The 21,583-nt window shown below is 56.4% G+C and overlaps 1 protein-coding gene and 1 long non-coding RNA gene across 3 annotated transcripts in view; one reads left to right on the forward strand and one right to left on the reverse strand.

The window, feature by feature from the left end:
- Positions 1 to 14,710, reverse strand: part of CASC3 (CASC3 exon junction complex subunit) — a 39,422-nt gene extending 24,712 nt beyond the window's left edge. For both annotated transcript variants that reach the window (XM_069751630.1, XM_069751629.1), the window contains exon 1: positions 14,446 to 14,710. In XM_069751630.1, the coding sequence (XP_069607731.1) occupies positions 14,446 to 14,640 (195 nt within the window). In that variant the 5' untranslated portion in view covers positions 14,641 to 14,710. The remainder of the gene's footprint in view (positions 1 to 14,445) is intronic.
- A 380-nt stretch (positions 14,711 to 15,090) lies between these two features.
- Positions 15,091 to 19,093, forward strand: LOC138664703 (uncharacterized). Its single transcript, XR_011318379.1, has 2 exons — positions 15,091 to 15,173; positions 17,925 to 19,093. It is a non-coding gene; the product is annotated as an uncharacterized lncRNA (long non-coding RNA).
- The last annotated feature ends 2,490 nt before the right edge of the window (positions 19,094 to 21,583 follow it).

The raw sequence follows: 21,583 nt of genomic DNA on the forward strand, positions 1-21,583 counted from the left end.
AGGGAAGGGTAATGCCACTAATGGGGACAGCTTTTCCCATGGCAGGTGGATGGGCCTCACCTGGGGAGACAGAGCAGGGTATGCCACTAATGGGGACAGCTTTTCCCATGGCAGGTGGATGGGCCTCACCTGGGGAGACAGGGAAGGGTAATGCCACTAATGGGGACAGCTTTTCCCATGGCAGGTGGATGGGCCTCACCTGGGGAGACAGAGCAGGGTATGCCACTAATGGTGACAGCTTTTCCCATGGCAGGTGGATGGGCCTCACCTGGGGAGACAGAGCAGGGTATGCCACTAATGGTGACAGCTTTTCCCATGGCAGGTACATGGGCCTCACCTGGGGAGACAGAGCAGGGTATGCCACTAATGGTGACAGCTTTTCCCATGGCAGGTGGATGGGCCTCACCTGGGGAGTCAGAGCAGGGTATGCCACTAATGGTGGCAGCTTTTCCCATGGCAGGTGGATGGGCCTCACCTGGGGAGACAGAGCAGGGTATGCCACTAATGGGGACAGCTTTTCCCATGGCAGGTGGATGGGCCTCACCTGGGGAGACAGAGCAGGGTATGCCACTAATGGTGACAGCTTTTCCCATGGCAGGTACATGGGCCTCACCTGGGGAGACAGAGCAGGGTATGCCATTAATGGTGACAGCTTTTCCCATGGCAGGTACATGGGCCTCACCTGGGGAGACAGAGCAGGGTATGCCACTAATGGTGGCAGCTTTTCCCATGGCAGGTGGATGGGCCTCACCTGGGGAGACAGAGCAGGGTATGCCACTAATGGTGACAGCTTTTCCCATGGCAGGTGGATGGGCCTCACCTGGGGAGACAGAGCAGGGTATGCCACTAATGGTGACAGCTTTTCCCATGGCAGGTGGCTGGGCCTCACCTGGGGAGACAGAGCAGGGTATGCCACTAATGGTGGCAGCTTTTCCCATGGCAGGTGGATGGGCCTCACCTGGGGAGACAGAGCAGGGTATGCCACTAATGGTGACAGCTTTTCCCATGGCAGGTACATGGGCCTCACCTGGGGAGACAGAGCAGGGTATGCCATTAATGGTGACAGCTTTTCCCATGGCAGGTACATGGGCCTCACCTGGGGAGACAGAGCAGGGTATGCCACTAATGGTGGCAGCTTTTCCCATGGCAGGTGGATGGGCCTCACCTGGGGAGACAGAGCAGGGTATGCCACTAATGGTGGCAGCTTTTCCCATGGCAGGTGGATGGACCTCACCTGGGGAGACAGAGCAGGGTATGCCACTAATGGGGACAGCTTTTCCCATGGCAGGTGGATGGGCCTCACCTGGGGAGACAGAGCAGGGTATGCCACTAATGGTGACAGCTTTTCCCATGGCAGGTGGATGGGCCTCACCTGGGGAGACAGAGCAGGGTATGCCACTAATGGTGACAGCTTTTCCCATGGAAGGTACATGGGCCTCACCTGGGGAGACAGAGCAGGGTATGCCACTAATGGTGACAGCTTTCCCCATGGCAGGTGGATGGGCCTCACCTTGGGGAGACAGAGCAGGGTATGCCACTAATGGTGACAGCTTTCCCCATGGCAGGTACATGGGCCTCACCTGGGGAGACAGAGCAGGGTATGCCACTAATGGTGACAGCTTTTCCCATGGCAGGTGGATGGGCCTCACCTGGGGAGACAGAGCAGGGTATGCCACTAATAGTGGCAGCTTTTCCCATGGCAGGTACATGGGCCTCACCTGGGGAGACAGAGCAGGGTATGCCACTAATGGGGACAGCTTTTCCCATGGCAGGTGGATGGGCCTCACCTGGGGAGACAGAGCAGGGTATGCCACTAATGGTGGCAGCTTTTCCCATGGCAGGTACATGGGCCTCACCTGGGGAGACAGAGCAGGGTATGCCACTAATGGTGACAGCTTTTCCCATGGCAGGTGGATGGGCCTCACCTGGGGAGACAGAGCAGGGTATGCCACTAATGGTGACAGCTTTTCCCATGGCAGGTGGATGGGCCTCACCTGGGGAGACAGAGCAGGGTATGCCACTAATGGTGGCAGCTTTTCCCATGGCAGGTGGATGGGCCTCACCTGGGGAGACAGAGCAGGGTATGCCACTAATGGTGGCAGCTTTTCCCATGGCAGGTGGATGGGCCTCACCTGGGGAGACAGAGCAGGGTATGCCACTAATGGTGGCAGCTTTCCCCATGGCAGGTGGATGGGCCCCACCTGGGGAGACAGAGCAGGGTATGCCACTAATGGTGGCAGCTTTTCCCATGGCAGGTGGATGGGCCTCACCTGGGGAGACAGAGCAGGGTATGCCACCAATGGTGACAGCTTTTCCCATGGCAGGTGGATGGGCCTCACCTGGGGAGTCAGAGCAGGGTATGCCACTAATGGTGACAGCTTTTCCCATGGCAGGTGGATGGGCCTCACCTGGGGAGTCAGAGCAGGGTATGCCACTAATGGTGACAGCTTTTCCCATGGCAGGTACATGGGCCTCACCTGGGGAGACAGAGCAGGGTATGCCACTAATGGTGGCAGCTTTCCCCATGGCAGGTGGATGGGCCCCACCTGGGGAGACAGAGCAGGGTATGCCACTAATGGTGACAGCTTTTCCCATGGCAGGTGGATGGGCCTCACCTGGGGAGACAGAGCAGGGTATGCCACTAATGGTGACAGCTTTTCCCATGGCAGGTGGATGGGCCTCACCTGGGGAGACAGAGCAGGGTATGCCACTAATGGGGTCAGCTTTTCCCATGGCAGGTGGATGGGCCTCACCTGGGGAGACAGAGCAGGGTATGCCACTAATGGTGGCAGCTTTTCCCATGGCAGGTACATGGGCCTCACCTGGGGAGACAGAGCAGGGTATGCCACTAATGGTGACAGCTTTTCCCATGGCAGGTGGATGGGCCTCACCTGGGGAGACAGAGCAGGGTATGCCACTAATGGTGACAGCTTTCCCCATGGCAGGTGGATGGGCCTCACCTGGGGAGACAGAGCAGGGTATGCCACTAATGGTGACAGCTTTTCCCATGGCAGGTACATGGGCCTCACCTGGGGAGTCAGAGCAGGGTATGCCACTAATGGTGACAGCTTTCCCCATGGCAGGTGGATGGGCCTCACCTGGGGAGACAGAGCAGGGTATGCCACTAATGGTGACAGCTTTTCCCATGGCAGGTGGATGGGCCTCACCTGGGGAGACAGAGCAGGGTATGCCACTAATGGTGACAGCTTTTCCCATAGCAGGTACATGGGCCTCACCTGGGGAGTCAGAGCAGGGTATGCCACTAATGGTGACAGCTTTTCCCATGGCAGGTGGATGGGCCTCACCTGGGGAGACAGAGCAGGGTATGCCACTAATGGTGGCAGCTTTCCCCATGGCAGGTGGATGGGCCCCACCTGGGGAGACAGAGCAGGGTATGCCACTAATGGTGACAGCTTTTCCCATGGCAGGTGGATGGACCTCACCTGGGGAGACAGAGCAGGGTATGCCACTAATGGTGACAGCTTTTCCCATGGCAGGTACATGGGCCTCACCTGGGGAGTCAGAGCAGGGTATGCCACTAATGGTGGCAGCTTTCCCCATGGCAGGTGGATGGGCCTCACCTGGGGAGACAGAGCAGGGTATGCCACTAATGGTGACAGTTTTTCCCATGGCAGGTGGATGGGCCTCACCTGGGGAGACAGAGCAGGGTATGCCACTAATGGTGACAGCTTTTCCCATGGCAGGTGGATGGGCCTCACCTGGGGAGACAGAGCAGGGTATGCCACTAATGGGGACAGCTTTTCCCATGGCAGGTACATGGGCCTCACCTGGGGAGACAGAGCAGGGTATGCCACTAATGGTGACAGCTTTTCCCATGGCAGGTGGATGGGCCTCACCTGGGGAGACAGAGCAGGGTATGCCACTAATGGTGACAGCTTTTCCCATGGCAGGTGGATGGGCCTCACCTGGGGAGACAGAGCAGGGTATGCCACTAATGGTGGCAGCTTTCCCCATGGCAGGTGGATGGGCCTCACCTGGGGAGACAGAGCAGGGTATGCCACTAATGGGGACAGCTTTTCCCATGGCAGGTACATGGGCCTCACCTGGGGAGACAGAGCAGGGTATGCCACTAATGGTGACAGCTTTTCCCATGGCAGGTGGATGGGCCTCACCTGGGGAGACAGAGCAGGGTATGCCACTAATGGTGACAGCTTTTCCCATGGCAGGTGGATGGGCCTCACCTGGGGAGACAGAGCAGGGTATGACACTAATGGTGACAGCTTTTCCCATGGCAGGTGGATGGGCCTCACCTGGGGAGACAGAGCAGGGTATGCCACTAATGGTGGCAGCTTTCCCCATGGCAGGTGGATGGGCCTCACCTGGGGAGACAGAGCAGGGTATGCCACTAATGGTGACAGCTTTTCCCATGGCAGGTACATGGGCCTCACCTGGGGAGTCAGAGCAGGGTATGCCACTAATGGTGACAGCTTTCCCCATGGCAGGTGGATGGGCCTCACCTGGGGAGACAGAGCAGGGTATGCCACTAATGGTGACAGCTTTTCCCATAGCAGGTACATGGGCCTCACCTGGGGAGTCAGAGCAGGGTATGCCACTAATGGTGACAGCTTTTCCCATGGCAGGTGGATGGGCCTCACCTGGGGAGACAGAGCAGGGTATGCCACTAATGGTGGCAGCTTTCCCCATGGCAGGTGGATGGGCCCCACCTGGGGAGACAGAGCAGGGTATGCCACTAATGGTGACAGCTTTTCCCATGGCAGGTGGATGGGCCTCACCTGGGGAGACAGAGCAGGGTATGCCACTAATGGGGACAGCTTTTCCCATGGCAGGTGGATGGGCCTCACCTGGGGAGACAGAGCAGGGTATGCCACTAATGGTGACAGCTTTTCCCATGGCAGGTGGATGGGCCTCACCTGGGGAGTCAGAGTAGGTTATGCCACTAATGGTGACAGCTTTTCCCATGGCAGGTGGATGGGCCTCACCTGGGGAGTCAGAGCAGGGTATGCCACTAATGGTGACAGCTTTTCCCATGGCAGGTACATGGGCCTCACCTGGGGAGACAGAGCAGGGTATGCCACTAATGGTGGCAGCTTTCCCCATGGCAGGTGGATGGGCCTCACCTGGGGAGACAGAGCAGGGTAATGCCACTAATGGGGACAGCTTTTCCCATGGCAGGTGGATGGGCCTCACCTGGGGAGACAGAGCAGGGTATGCCACTAATGGTCACAGCTTTTCCCATGGCAGGTGGATGGGCCTCACCTGGGGAGACAGAGCAGGGTATGCCACTAATGGTGGCAGCTTTTCCCATGGCAGGTGGATGGGCCTCACCTGGGGAGACAGAGCAGGGTATGCCACTAATGGGGACAGCTTTTCCCATGGCAGGTACATGGGCCTCACCTGGGGAGACAGAGCAGGGTATGCCACTAATGGTGACAGCTTTTCCCATGGCAGGTGGATGGGCCTCACCTGGGGAGACAGAGCAGGGTATGCCACTAATGGTGACAGCTTTTCCCATGGCAGGTGGATGGGCCTCACCTGGGGAGACAGAGCAGGGTATGCCACTAATGGTGGCAGCTTTTCCCATGGCAGGTACATGGGCCTCACCTGGGGAGACAGAGCAGGGTATGCCACTAATGGTGACAGCTTTTCCCATGGCAGGTGGATGGGCCTCACCTGGGGAGACAGAGCAGGGTATGCCACTAATGGTGGCAGCTTTTCCCATGGCAGGTACATGGGCCTCACCTGGGGAGACAGAGCAGGGTATGCCACTAATGGTGACAGCTTTTCCCATGGCAGGTGGATGGGCCTCACCTGGGGAGACAGAGCAGGGTATGCCACTAATGGTGACAGCTTTTCCCATGGCAGGTACATGGGCCTCACCTGGGGAGACAGAGCAGGGTATGCCACTAATGGTGGCAGCTTTTCCCATGGCAGGTACATGGGCCTCACCTGGGGAGACAGAGCAGGGTATGCCACTAATGGTGACAGCTTTTCCCATGGCAGGTGGATGGGCCTCACCTGGGGAGACAGAGCAGGGTATAATGCCACTAATGGTGACAGCTTTCCCCATGGCAGGTGGCTGGGCCTCACCTAGGGAGACAGAGCAGGGTATGCCACTAATGGTGACAGCTTTTCCCATGGCAGGTGGATGGGCCTCACCTGGGGAGACAGCAGGGTATAATGCCACTAATGGTGACAGCTTTCCCCATGGCAGGTGGATGGGCCTCACCTGGGGAGACAGAGCAGGGTATAATGCCACTAATGGTGACAGCTTTCCCCATGGCAGGTGGATGGGCCTCACCTGGGGAGACAGAGCAGGGTATGCCACTAATGGTGACAGCTTTCCCCATGGCAGGTGGATGGGCCCCACCTGGGGAGACAGAGCAGGGTATGCCACTAATGGTGACAGCTTTTCCCATGGCAGGTGGATGGGCCTCACCTGGGGAGACAGAGCAGGGTATGCCATTAATGGTGACAGCTTTTCCCATGGCAGGTACATGGGCCTCACCTGGGGAGACAGAGCAGGGTATGCCACGAATGGTGACAGCTTTTCCCATGGCAGGTGGATGGGCCTCACCTGGGGAGACAGAGCAGGGTATGCCACTAATGGTGACAGCTTTTCCCATGGCAGGTGGATGGGCCTCACCTGGGGAGACAGAGCAGGGTATGCCACTAATGGTGACAGCTTTTCCCGTGGCAGGTACATGGGCCTCACCTGGGGAGACAGAGCAGGGTATGCCATTAATGGTGACAGCTTTTCCCATGGCAGGTGGATGGGCCTCACCTGGGGAGACAGAGCAGGGTATGCCACTAATGGTGACAGCTTTTCCCATGGCAGGTGGATGGGCCTCACCTGGGGAGACAGAGCAGGGTATGCCACTAATGGTGACAGCTTTTCCCATAGCAGGTACATGGGCCTCACCTGGGGAGTCAGAGCAGGGTATGCCACTAATGGTGACAGCTTTTCCCATGGCAGGTGGATGGGCCTCACCTGGGGAGACAGAGCAGGGTATGCCACTAATGGTGGCAGCTTTTCCCATGGCAGGTGGATGGGCCTCACCTGGGGAGACAGAGCAGGGTATGCCACTAATGGTGACAGCTTTCCCCATGGCAGGTGGATGGGCCTCACCTGGGGAGACAGAGCAGGGTATGCCACTAATGGGGACAGCTTTCCCCATGGCAGGTGGATGGGCCTCACCTGGGGAGACAGAGCAGGGTATAATGCCACTAATGGTGACAGCTTTCCCCATGGCAGGTGGATGGGCCTCACCTGGGGAGACAGAGCAGGGTATGCCACTAATGGCGACAGCTTTCCCCATGGCAGGTGGATGGGCCCCACCTGGGGAGACAGAGCAGGGTATGCCACTAATGGTGACAGCTTTTCCCATGGCAGGTACATGGGCCTCACCTGGGGAGACAGAGCAGGGTATGCCACTAATGGTGGCAGCTTTTCCCATGGCAGGTACATGGGCCTCACCTGGGGAGACAGAGCAGGGTATGCCACTAATGGTGACAGCTTTTCCCATGGCAGGTGGATGGGCCCCACCTGGGGAGACAGAGCAGGGTATGCCACTAATGGTGACAGCTTTTCCCATGGCAGGTGGATGGGCCTCACCTGGGGAGACAGAGCAGGGTATGCCACTAATGGTGACAGCTTTCCCCATGGCAGGTACATGGGCCTCACCTGGGGAGACAGCAGGGTATAATGCCACTAATGGTGACAGCTTTTCCCATGGCAGGTGGATGGGCCTCACCTGGGGAGACAGCAGGGTATAATGCCACTAATGGTGACAGCTTTCCCCATGGCAGGTACATGGGCCTCACCTGGGGAGACAGCAGGGTATAATGCCACTAATGGTGACAGCTTTTCCCATGGCAGGTGGATGGGCCTCACCTGGGGAGTCAGAGTAGGTTATGCCACTAATGGTGACAGCTTTTCCCATGGCAGGTGGATGGGCCTCACCTGGGGAGTCAGAGCAGGGTATGCCACTAATGGTGACAGCTTTTCCCATGGCAGGTACATGGGCCTCACCTGGGGAGACAGAGCAGGGTATGCCACTAATGGTGGCAGCTTTCCCCATGGCAGGTGGATGGGCCTCACCTGGGGAGACAGAGCAGGGTAATGCCACTAATGGGGACAGCTTTTCCCATGGCAGGTGGATGGGCCTCACCTGGGGAGACAGAGCAGGGTATGCCACTAATGGTCACAGCTTTTCCCATGGCAGGTGGATGGGCCTCACCTGGGGAGACAGAGCAGGGTATGCCACTAATGGTGGCAGCTTTTCCCATGGCAGGTGGATGGGCCTCACCTGGGGAGACAGAGCAGGGTATGCCACTAATGGGGACAGCTTTTCCCATGGCAGGTACATGGGCCTCACCTGGGGAGACAGAGCAGGGTATGCCACTAATGGTGACAGCTTTTCCCATGGCAGGTGGATGGGCCTCACCTGGGGAGACAGAGCAGGGTATGCCACTAATGGTGACAGCTTTTCCCATGGCAGGTGGATGGGCCTCACCTGGGGAGACAGAGCAGGGTATGCCACTAATGGTGGCAGCTTTTCCCATGGCAGGTACATGGGCCTCACCTGGGGAGACAGAGCAGGGTATGCCACTAATGGTGACAGCTTTTCCCATGGCAGGTGGATGGGCCTCACCTGGGGAGACAGAGCAGGGTATGCCACTAATGGTGGCAGCTTTTCCCATGGCAGGTACATGGGCCTCACCTGGGGAGACAGAGCAGGGTATGCCACTAATGGTGACAGCTTTTCCCATGGCAGGTGGATGGGCCTCACCTGGGGAGACAGAGCAGGGTATGCCACTAATGGTGACAGCTTTTCCCATGGCAGGTACATGGGCCTCACCTGGGGAGACAGAGCAGGGTATGCCACTAATGGTGGCAGCTTTTCCCATGGCAGGTACATGGGCCTCACCTGGGGAGACAGAGCAGGGTATGCCACTAATGGTGACAGCTTTTCCCATGGCAGGTGGATGGGCCTCACCTGGGGAGACAGAGCAGGGTATAATGCCACTAATGGTGACAGCTTTCCCCATGGCAGGTGGCTGGGCCTCACCTAGGGAGACAGAGCAGGGTATGCCACTAATGGTGACAGCTTTTCCCATGGCAGGTGGATGGGCCTCACCTGGGGAGACAGAGCAGGGTATAATGCCACTAATGGTGACAGCTTTCCCCATGGCAGGTGGATGGGCCTCACCTGGGGAGACAGAGCAGGGTATAATGCCACTAATGGTGACAGCTTTCCCCATGGCAGGTGGATGGGCCTCACCTGGGGAGACAGAGCAGGGTATGCCACTAATGGTGACAGCTTTCCCCATGGCAGGTGGATGGGCCCCACCTGGGGAGACAGAGCAGGGTATGCCACTAATGGTGACAGCTTTTCCCATGGCAGGTGGATGGGCCTCACCTGGGGAGACAGAGCAGGGTATGCCATTAATGGTGACAGCTTTTCCCATGGCAGGTACATGGGCCTCACCTGGGGAGACAGAGCAGGGTATGCCACGAATGGTGACAGCTTTTCCCATGGCAGGTGGATGGGCCTCACCTGGGGAGACAGAGCAGGGTATGCCACTAATGGTGACAGCTTTTCCCATGGCAGGTGGATGGGCCTCACCTGGGGAGACAGAGCAGGGTATGCCACTAATGGTGACAGCTTTTCCCGTGGCAGGTACATGGGCCTCACCTGGGGAGACAGAGCAGGGTATGCCATTAATGGTGACAGCTTTTCCCATGGCAGGTGGATGGGCCTCACCTGGGGAGACAGAGCAGGGTATGCCACTAATGGTGACAGCTTTTCCCATGGCAGGTGGATGGGCCTCACCTGGGGAGACAGAGCAGGGTATGCCACTAATGGTGACAGCTTTTCCCATAGCAGGTACATGGGCCTCACCTGGGGAGTCAGAGCAGGGTATGCCACTAATGGTGACAGCTTTTCCCATGGCAGGTGGATGGGCCTCACCTGGGGAGACAGAGCAGGGTATGCCACTAATGGTGGCAGCTTTTCCCATGGCAGGTGGATGGGCCTCACCTGGGGAGACAGAGCAGGGTATGCCACTAATGGTGACAGCTTTCCCCATGGCAGGTGGATGGGCCTCACCTGGGGAGACAGAGCAGGGTATGCCACTAATGGGGACAGCTTTCCCCATGGCAGGTGGATGGGCCTCACCTGGGGAGACAGAGCAGGGTATAATGCCACTAATGGTGACAGCTTTCCCCATGGCAGGTGGATGGGCCTCACCTGGGGAGACAGAGCAGGGTATGCCACTAATGGCGACAGCTTTCCCCATGGCAGGTGGATGGGCCCCACCTGGGGAGACAGAGCAGGGTATGCCACTAATGGTGACAGCTTTTCCCATGGCAGGTACATGGGCCTCACCTGGGGAGACAGAGCAGGGTATGCCACTAATGGTGGCAGCTTTTCCCATGGCAGGTACATGGGCCTCACCTGGGGAGACAGAGCAGGGTATGCCACTAATGGTGACAGCTTTTCCCATGGCAGGTGGATGGGCCCCACCTGGGGAGACAGAGCAGGGTATGCCACTAATGGTGACAGCTTTTCCCATGGCAGGTGGATGGGCCTCACCTGGGGAGACAGAGCAGGGTATGCCACTAATGGTGACAGCTTTCCCCATGGCAGGTACATGGGCCTCACCTGGGGAGACAGCAGGGTATAATGCCACTAATGGTGACAGCTTTTCCCATGGCAGGTGGATGGGCCTCACCTGGGGAGACAGCAGGGTATAATGCCACTAATGGTGACAGCTTTCCCCATGGCAGGTACATGGGCCTCACCTGGGGAGACAGCAGGGTATAATGCCACTAATGGTGACAGCTTTTCCCATGGCAGGTGGATGGGCCTCACCTGGGGAGTCAGAGTAGGTTATGCCACTAATGGTGACAGCTTTTCCCATGGCAGGTGGATGGGCCTCACCTGGGGAGTCAGAGCAGGGTATGCCACTAATGGTGACAGCTTTTCCCATGGCAGGTACATGGGCCTCACCTGGGGAGACAGAGCAGGGTATGCCACTAATGGTGGCAGCTTTCCCCATGGCAGGTGGATGGGCCTCACCTGGGGAGACAGAGCAGGGTAATGCCACTAATGGGGACAGCTTTTCCCATGGCAGGTGGATGGGCCTCACCTGGGGAGACAGAGCAGGGTATGCCACTAATGGTCACAGCTTTTCCCATGGCAGGTGGATGGGCCTCACCTGGGGAGACAGAGCAGGGTATGCCACTAATGGTGGCAGCTTTTCCCATGGCAGGTGGATGGGCCTCACCTGGGGAGACAGAGCAGGGTATGCCACTAATGGGGACAGCTTTTCCCATGGCAGGTACATGGGCCTCACCTGGGGAGACAGAGCAGGGTATGCCACTAATGGTGACAGCTTTTCCCATGGCAGGTGGATGGGCCTCACCTGGGGAGACAGAGCAGGGTATGCCACTAATGGTGACAGCTTTTCCCATGGCAGGTGGATGGGCCTCACCTGGGGAGACAGAGCAGGGTATGCCACTAATGGTGGCAGCTTTTCCCATGGCAGGTACATGGGCCTCACCTGGGGAGACAGAGCAGGGTATGCCACTAATGGTGACAGCTTTTCCCATGGCAGGTGGATGGGCCTCACCTGGGGAGACAGAGCAGGGTATGCCACTAATGGTGGCAGCTTTTCCCATGGCAGGTACATGGGCCTCACCTGGGGAGACAGAGCAGGGTATGCCACTAATGGTGACAGCTTTTCCCATGGCAGGTGGATGGGCCTCACCTGGGGAGACAGAGCAGGGTATGCCACTAATGGTGACAGCTTTTCCCATGGCAGGTACATGGGCCTCACCTGGGGAGACAGAGCAGGGTATGCCACTAATGGTGGCAGCTTTTCCCATGGCAGGTACATGGGCCTCACCTGGGGAGACAGAGCAGGGTATGCCACTAATGGTGACAGCTTTTCCCATGGCAGGTGGATGGGCCTCACCTGGGGAGACAGAGCAGGGTATAATGCCACTAATGGTGACAGCTTTCCCCATGGCAGGTGGCTGGGCCTCACCTAGGGAGACAGAGCAGGGTATGCCACTAATGGTGACAGCTTTTCCCATGGCAGGTGGATGGGCCTCACCTGGGGAGACAGCAGGGTATAATGCCACTAATGGTGACAGCTTTCCCCATGGCAGGTGGATGGGCCTCACCTGGGGAGACAGAGCAGGGTATAATGCCACTAATGGTGACAGCTTTCCCCATGGCAGGTGGATGGGCCTCACCTGGGGAGACAGAGCAGGGTATGCCACTAATGGTGACAGCTTTCCCCATGGCAGGTGGATGGGCCCCACCTGGGGAGACAGAGCAGGGTATGCCACTAATGGTGACAGCTTTTCCCATGGCAGGTGGATGGGCCTCACCTGGGGAGACAGAGCAGGGTATGCCATTAATGGTGACAGCTTTTCCCATGGCAGGTACATGGGCCTCACCTGGGGAGACAGAGCAGGGTATGCCACTAATGGTGACAGCTTTTCCCATGGCAGGTGGATGGGCCTCACCTGGGGAGACAGAGCAGGGTATGCCACTAATGGTGACAGCTTTTCCCGTGGCAGGTACATGGGCCTCACCTGGGGAGACAGAGCAGGGTATGCCATTAATGGTGACAGCTTTTCCCATGGCAGGTGGATGGGCCTCACCTGGGGAGACAGAGCAGGGTATGCCACTAATGGTGACAGCTTTTCCCATGGCAGGTGGATGGGCCTCACCTGGGGAGACAGAGCAGGGTATGCCACTAATGGTGACAGCTTTTCCCATAGCAGGTACATGGGCCTCACCTGGGGAGTCAGAGCAGGGTATGCCACTAATGGTGACAGCTTTTCCCATGGCAGGTGGATGGGCCTCACCTGGGGAGACAGAGCAGGGTATGCCACTAATGGTGGCAGCTTTTCCCATGGCAGGTGGATGGGCCTCACCTGGGGAGACAGAGCAGGGTATGCCACTAATGGTGACAGCTTTCCCCATGGCAGGTGGATGGGCCTCACCTGGGGAGACAGAGCAGGGTATGCCACTAATGGTGACAGCTTTCCCCATGGCAGGTGGATGGGCCTCACCTGGGGAGACAGAGCAGGGTATGCCACTAATGGGGACAGCTTTCCCCATGGCAGGTGGATGGGCCTCACCTGGGGAGACAGAGCAGGGTATAATGCCACTAATGGTGACAGCTTTCCCCATGGCAGGTGGATGGGCCTCACCTGGGGAGACAGAGCAGGGTATGCCACTAATGGCGACAGCTTTCCCCATGGCAGGTGGATGGGCCCCACCTGGGGAGACAGAGCAGGGTATGCCACTAATGGTGACAGCTTTTCCCATGGCAGGTACATGGGCCTCACCTGGGGAGACAGAGCAGGGTATGCCACTAATGGTGGCAGCTTTTCCCATGGCAGGTACATGGGCCTCACCTGGGGAGACAGAGCAGGGTATGCCACTAATGGTGACAGCTTTTCCCATGGCAGGTGGATGGGCCCCACCTGGGGAGACAGAGCAGGGTATGCCACTAATGGTGACAGCTTTTCCCATGGCAGGTGGATGGGCCTCACCTGGGGAGACAGAGCAGGGTATGCCACTAATGGTGACAGCTTTTCCCATGGCAGGTGGATGGGCCTCACCTGGGGAGACAGAGCAGGGTATGCCACTAATGGTGACAGCTTTCCCCATGGCAGGTACATGGGCCTCACCTGGGGAGACAGCAGGGTATAATGCCACTAATGGTGACAGCTTTTCCCATGGCAGGTGGATGGGCCTCACCTGGGGAGACAGCAGGGTATAATGCCACTAATGGTGACAGCTTTCCCCATGGCAGGTACATGGGCCTCACCTGGGGAGACAGCAGGGTATAATGCCACTAATGGTGGCAGCTTTTCCCATGGCAGGTGGATGGGCCTCACCTGGGGAGACAGCAGGGTATAATGCCACTAATGGTGACAGCTTTCCCCATGGCAGGTACATGGGCCTCACCTGGGGAGACAGCAGGGTATAATGCCACTAATGGTGACAGCTTTCCCCATGGCAGGTACATGGGCCTCACCTGGGGAGACAGCAGGGTATAATGCCACTAATGGTGACAGCTTTCCCCATGGCAGGTACATGGGCCTCACCTGGGGAGACAGCAGGGTATAATGCCACTAATGGTGACAGCTTTCCCCATGGCAGGTACATGGGCCTCACCTGGGGAGACAGCAGGGTATAATGCCACTAATGGTGACAGCTTTCCCCATGGCAGGTACATGGGCCTCATCTGGGGAGACAGCAGGGTATAATGCCACTAATGGTGGCAGCTTTTCCCATGGCAGGCGGCCCGTTTCTGTAGAGTAGCTGCGCTATTATCTGCAGCCAGGAGCAGGCAGTGATGTGGGGGCTGCGGCTGCTGTTGTGCATGTATACAGACGGCTGAGCCCACCTGCTCCTGCCCGGCCTCCATACTCACACACTCGGACTCCTTCCCATCTCTGGCCGCCGCGGCCGTCGCCTCCCCTCTCCTGTTGACCACTTCTCGGCCCTCAGTCCTGCCGGGCTGCCCTGGCCGCTCTGCGGAGACCACAGTGTCACTCCCTGACTCCTCTTCTTCCTCCTCTTCGCTGTCCTGGGACGCACGTCTCCTCCGACGCCTCCTGTCCGCCATGTCGGTAAAGAGAGAATCCGCGGGGTTGCTGAAGGAGAACTACATTTCCCGGTGTGCAATGCGCTCCACGAAAGGTTCCATCCGCAAAGAGAAAAAAGATACTACATTTCCCGGCGTCCAATGCGTAAACGATGGTATGACATCTCGCGATACCTCAGCAGTGCTCTCTCCCCATGATGCTTTGCAGTAATTTAGCCGACCGTGTGTAAGTAGTGGTGGTGACGTCAGTAGTGGCGGGTTAGCTGAGGTGCGGGGGGTGAAGGACTTCCATCATATTTTGGGTTTGTTTAGTGTTGCTATGGTAATAGCTAAGGTTGCAGGGCGTAAGCACGTGAGGACGCCATTTTGCGGCTTGTTTTAGAAACTACATCTCCCAGCATACCCTCATGGTAAATGCTAGAGTGTATGGGCTCCTTCCAGGTGTGACGTCATTTCCGGGGGCGTGTCCTATCGAGAGGGGGCGTGTTTTCAGTCACATCATGAAGGCGGCAAAGCAGCATGATTATATCTTGTGGACGCCATGCCACATGGAGGTTAGTGGTTTCAGGGTGAAAAAATGCTACTTGATGCTCGCTATTGGGGGAGGCTCTGTGGTGGGCGACCTGCTTGTCTGTGTGGGGGGCACCGCTGCTGCTGTGGGGGACCCCTGTGGTGGGCTTTGTGGGGGGGGGCACCGCTGCTGCTGTGGGGGACCCCCTTTGTGGGCTTTGTGGGGGGGCACCGCTGCTGCTGTGGGGGACCCCCGTGGTGGGCTTTGTGGGGGGGTCACCGCTCTTGTTGTGGGGGACCCCTGTGGTGGGCTTTTTTTGGGGGGGGGCACCGCTGCTGCTGGCTGTTGTGGGGGACCCCCGTGGTGGGCATTTTGAGGGGGGCACCGCTGCTGCTGGCTGTTGTGGGGGACCCCCGTGATGGGCTTTTTGGGGGGGGCACCGCTGCTGCTGGCTGTTGTGGGGGACCCCTGTGTTGGGCTTTTGGGGGGGACCGCTGCGGTTGTGGGGGACCCCCGTGGTGGGCTTTTAGGGGGGGCACCGCTGCTGCTGGCTGTTGTGGGGGACGCCCGTGGTGGGCTTTTTGGGGGGCACCGCTGCTGCTGGCTGTTGTGGGAGACCCCCATGGTGAGCTTTTTGGGGGGGCAGCGCTGCTGCTGGCTGTTGTGGGGATCCCCCGTGGTGGGCTTTTGGGGGGCACCGCTGCTGCTGGATGTTGTGGGGGACCCCTGTGGTAGGCTTCTTGGGGGGGACCGCTGCTGCTGGCTGTTGTGGGGGACCCCTGTGGTGGGCTTTTGGGGGGCACCGCTGCTGCTGGCTGTTGTGGGGGACCCATGTGGTGGGCTTTTTGGGTGGGCACCGCTGCTGCTGGCTGTTGTGGGGACCCCCGTGGTGGGCTTTCTGGGGGGGCACCGCTGCTGCTGTGGGGGACCCCCGTGGTGGGCTTTTGGGGGGCACCGCTGCTGCTGTGGGGAACCCCTGTGGTGGGCTTTTTGGGGGGTGGCACCGCTGCTGTTGTGGGGGATCCCTGTGGTGGGTTCTTGGGGGGCGCTGCTGCTGGCTGTTGTGGGGGACCCCCGTGGTGGGCTTTTTGGGGGGCGCTGCTGCTGGCTGTTGTGGGGGACCCCTGTGGTGAGATTTTGGGGGGACCTGCTGCTGGCTGTTGTGGGGGACCCCTGTGGTGAGATTTTGGGGGGGACCTGCTGCTGGCTATTGTGGGGGACCCCTGTGGTGGGATTTGGGGGGGGCACCTACTGCTGCTGGCTGTTGTGGGGGACCCCCTGTGGTGGACTGTTGTGGGGGGCACCTGCTGCTGCTGGCTATTGTGGTGGGATTTTGGGGGGCACCTGCTGCTGCTGACTATTGTGGGGGACCCCTGTAGTTGGATTTTGGGGGGCACCTGCTGGCTGTTGGGGGGGACCCCTGTGGTGGGGTTTGGAGGTGACCTGCTTACGGGGTGGACCCCTTTTAGTGGGGGAGACCTGTGGTGGGGTTTGAGGGTGACATGCTTGTGGTTCGGTTTGGGGGGGTGTGACCTGTCTATTGGGGGGGACCCCTGTTGTTGGATTTGAGGGCTATCTGCTTGTGGGATGTGGGGGGAGACCTGCTGCAGGCTATTGGGGGACCCATGTGGTGGGATGTGGTGGTGACCTGCTCGTGGTGGGACGTGGGGAGGCGACCTGCCTGTGGTGGGACGTGGGGAGGCGACCTGTCTGTGGTGGGACGTGGGGAGGCGACCTGCCTGTGGTGGGACGTGGGGAGGCGACCTGCCTGTGGTGGGACGTGGGGAGGCGACCTGCCTGTGGTGGGACGTGGGGAGGCGACCTGCCTGTGGTGGGACGTGGGGAGGCGACCTGCCTGTGGTGGGACGTGGGGAGGCGACCTGCCTGTGGTGGGACGTGGGGAGGCGACCTGCCTGTGGTGGGACGTGGGGAGGCGACCTGCCTGTGGTGGGACGTGGGGAGGCGACCTGCCTGTGGTGGGACGTGGGGAGGCGACCTGCCTGTGGTGGGACGTGGGGAGGCGACCTGCCGCTTACGGAGGGATCCCCTTTATTGGGGGGCGACCTGCTTATGGGTTGGGTTTGGGGGGCTGATGAGGGCTTAGGCTGGGTGAAGTGGACGTCCGATAAGAGTTTAGGCTGGGTCGGGGGTGGACGTCCGATGGGGGGTTTGTGCTGGGTGGGGTGTGTGCTGGATGGGGGTGTGTGCTGGATGGGGGGGTCCACGTCCTGTGGGGGTTTGGTCGTCCGGTGGGGGTTTATTATTGGGTGGGCGTGGTGTACGATGGGAGTAATGCTTGGAGGAGGGGTGGACGTCCGATGGGGGTTTATGCTGGGGGGTTAAGCTGGGGTGGCATCCGATTGGGGGGGGGGGGGGGTGTCTGATGGGATTTATGGTTGGGGGCAGGGGGCGTCATGGGGATTTACGCTTGTGGGAGGGAATGTCTGGTGGGCTTTGGGTTTATCCTGTGGGGTCCGCTGGATAATGTGAGGTGGGGGTTTCTGACTGGGGGAGCGAGGTTATGCTGTGTGGCCTTCTGGTTGATGTGGGGGAGCTAATGTTGGGGTACACAAAAAAAAAATGGGTGTATGCTGCTTATGCTATGCAAAAAAAAAAATTTAGGTATTTCCTGTAGAGGAGGGTACACCACCAACTAGCACGAAGCTAATCCGTTTTAACTTAATGTCAGTAGGAGGAAGACATGGGTCTGGACCGCCCAGCCCAGTTTAGGCCTTAGGTTTTGGGAGGTTTTTTTATTAACGATTTTTCTTTTAATTTTTTTTTTTCTTCCCAGATATGGCTTTTGAGGGCGACAGTGGAATTGTCACTCTAATCTCCCACCTAGAATTGTCACTACCATATCATCTGTGGTCTACGAGGCAAGGCCCTAACACATCAAGAGTGTTTGGGGTTCCCCGGAGGACCGTTCATGCCACGAATCGCCCTACCCTCTCGCCTCTCTGCGTCCAGGTTATTCCATGCCCATCTTCATCATCGCTCTGCGTAAAGGATTTGTGATCTTAAGGACTGGTATATCCTACGAGGCAGTAAGGGGGCTACTTTAAAAAAAAAAACACAGGACAAATATGTCCTAGTTTTCCCCTGAGCAATGTGGACGTCTCCTGAGGAAACCTTCCTATTCATGCAGCCTCCACGTTTCCAGAGGCTCCTGTGACCTTGCTCTTAAAATATCCAGACTTTGGTCTAGGCCTTCTCTGGTGGCCGGTCCACACCGCCAGCGCCCTGAACAATCATGCACGCCAACTTTCTAGTGCGTCCTACTCTGCGCCTATCAGTTTAAGAGTACTTCGCTTCTGCAACAGAGGACTAAAGTCTGCCTCCCAAGAGATCTGTTCAAATTTGGTTGTTTTGGAAATGTTCTGTCCAAAAAAAACAAACGACGGGACAACTCTCTGACCCGCCAGGAAAAGACGAGACCTTCCTTTAGGCCAGCTCCCTCCTGGCATCCATGAACCCACCAGCACTGGTCTGCTAGGCCTGGATCTAGCAGACTCTCTTCGACATGATGGGGCATTCCCACCTTGGATGTTTCTCAGGATCGGCTGCCGTGTCCTTCACAATTCAAGGCCGTTATTATGATCTCTGGCCCGGGACACCGAAACCTCAGACACCGGAGGCAGGCCCGGGGGGGGCTTCAGAGCCGTATACCCTACCGACAGTCCTGCCCGCATGCACCAACAGCATATTACATTTTTACAATACTTTAGAAAGGCATAAAATGAAACAAGCAAAGGCATAAAGTGAAACAAGGAAAGGCATAAAGTTTTTCTATGCAAAAAAAGGCAGTTTTATAAAATTAGAAATATTTCTATATCTAATGTTAAAATGATATTTATCCAGTATTTCTATAAGTAAAAGTCTGAGATTTCTGTGAGAAACGGTAATTGTTTACCTCTTAAACCAGTTCTGAATGTAAATAAAACATTGCTCTGATTAAGTCTCCACATTGTATTTGTCTTTCATTTCATGCGTAGGGCAGGACAAGCCCATGATTTATCTGTGTAAAGCTAGATTCACATTGCGTTAATGGGTTAACGCTAACGGAATGCGTTGCACGGCGAAAATGTCGAAATTAACGCCGTGCAACGGGTCCGTTAGCGCACCCATTGACAGCAATGTTACTTTTAGCTGAAGCGCATCACTAGCGCATGCCATTTTCGGCACGCGCTAGCGATGTGCCGTTCTTTTGTGACGGATCTGTTCCTCGGGGATCTGTGCTATCGGGGAGGGTGAACGCCGACCCTCTAGAAACATTGCGTTAGCGCAATCCGCTAGCGCTATGCGCTTAACGGATTGCACTAACGCAATGTGAACCTAGCGTAAGACGTAAGGTGCTATAATAACAGCCTTGGGCTGGTTTCACACCAGCATTCGGCAGGGCTGCGGATGGCAGCCTTCTTCCTCCGTTAAGCCCCGCCCAATGCTGCACCTCTTCCTTCAGTTCCGCCTACGTCTGCATGCGTCCTGCATCTGCATGCGTCCTGCATACCCTATCTTTAACATTGGGTACGCAGGCCAAGCAGATGCCGCTGCATGCGTTGTTTTAACGCTGCGCCGACCGCAACAAAATGCAACATGTTGCGTTCGACGCAGTTCAGCGCATCGTCAAAACGACACGTGCCTGTGTACCCAATGTTAAAGATAGGGGATGCATGCAGACGTAGGCGGAGCTGAAAGAAGAGGTGTAGCAGTTGGTGGGGCTTAACGGAGGAAGAAGGCTGCCGAACGCTGGTGTGAAACCAGTCTTAGACAGGTAAACCACTTTTGAAACAATGTTCACTTGTACAAGCATTTAACCCCTCAGTGACGGGAATGCTTCAACATATTCCATTGATTTTTGAGGTTGTTTTTTTTCCTGACATATTAGACTGTATGATAATGGTAAACTTGGGCTAATGATAAACTTGGGTTAATATGTTTTGCTTTATTTTGTAAAAATATCAGAAATTTTAAAAAATAGAAATTTTCAAATTTTGAATGATTTTTCCCTTTAAGGCCGGAGTCACACTAGAGAGGAATACGGACGAGTGCTATGCGAGAAAAAAAAAATTGCATAGCACTCGGACCAATGTTTTTTTTTTTTTTTTCACGGCCGTATTATATGTGCGAGTGAAATTGCACTATGCTGCGATTTGCACCGTATATCAGCCGAGAATCCCCAATGAAAGTCTGTTTATGCAAGAAAAACTCATACCACACGGGCCATCAGTGTGACTTGCGAGAAATACGCAACGGTGTCCTTTGAAAGGCTTGCAATTCAGGTGCAATGTACAGTAAAATCACACTGACAGCTTACAATATTTACAAATAGTTACTTTGTCGACTTCTGTCAAATAATTGCAGGATAGGAGACATGGTTTACATACAGTAAACCATTGCAGAACGGTTAGATTTATGTAGGTCAGTGACTAATACGGTGAGTAGTATGTGTGTGTAAAATTTGGGACCTGTATGTATTTAATAAAAATGTTTTCACTGAAAAAACTGGCGTGGGCTCCCACACAATTTTCTGTGCCACAGAGGGAAAGTCAGTGACTGAGGACATATTATAGCCTAGAGAGGGACCATGGTTATTGCCACCCCAGAAAAGGTGCATCTGTAAGATGCGCCAATTCTGGCACTCAGCCTCTGTTCTCACTGCACTGTAGCGGTGGCATATGGGGTAATAAGGGGTAATGTCACCTTTGTATTGTAAGGTGACAGTAGGCCAGCTTACTAATGGAGAGGTGTCTGATAGATGCCTCTCCATTACTAACCTGTGGGCTTGATGTTACTTGACAATAAAATGGTGACATCAACCCCACAAATCTGAGCCCCACTGCTACAAGGCAAGTGGGAAGAGCGAGGCTAAGTACCAGAATTGGCAGATCTATAAGATGCGCCATTTCTGGGATGGCTGAGAGCTGATGGTTTTTAGCCTCTGGGGCTGCCAATATCCATGGCCTCTTCACAGACTATTAATATCAGCCTACAGCTTTTATAGGGGGACCCCATGTCAATATTTTGTGTCCCACTGTAAAATAGCCAGTAAAGGCTAAGCAAACAGCTGTGAGCTGATATTAATAGCCTGGGAACCTTTATGGTTATTGGCTCCTTTCCAGAATATTAACATCAGCTGTCAGCTTTCCCTCTGCTGGTTATGAAAATTATGCCGTGCTAGATATAGACACTGACATTCACAGCAGCGCGTCCGCCCCGATGCTCTTTTCTGACTCCTTTCTCAGGCCCCCAAAAAAGTGTTAACTAAGTACCCTTTATTTTCTTGCACTGTAGCCGTTCACTTACTACAGGGTATTCAATCATTGTTTCTGTCCCCCCCTCCCCCCCCATATAAAGTATGACCACTATCTATATGCCTTTATATACAGCGTTCTAGAATGCTGTGTATATATAGTAGGCCCACTGCCTGTATACCCTTATATACAGCATTTT

The sequence above is a fragment of the Ranitomeya imitator genome, chromosome 2 (assembly GCF_032444005.1).
Source record: "Ranitomeya imitator isolate aRanImi1 chromosome 2, aRanImi1.pri, whole genome shotgun sequence".
Lineage (NCBI taxonomy): Eukaryota > Metazoa > Chordata > Amphibia > Anura > Dendrobatidae > Ranitomeya > Ranitomeya imitator.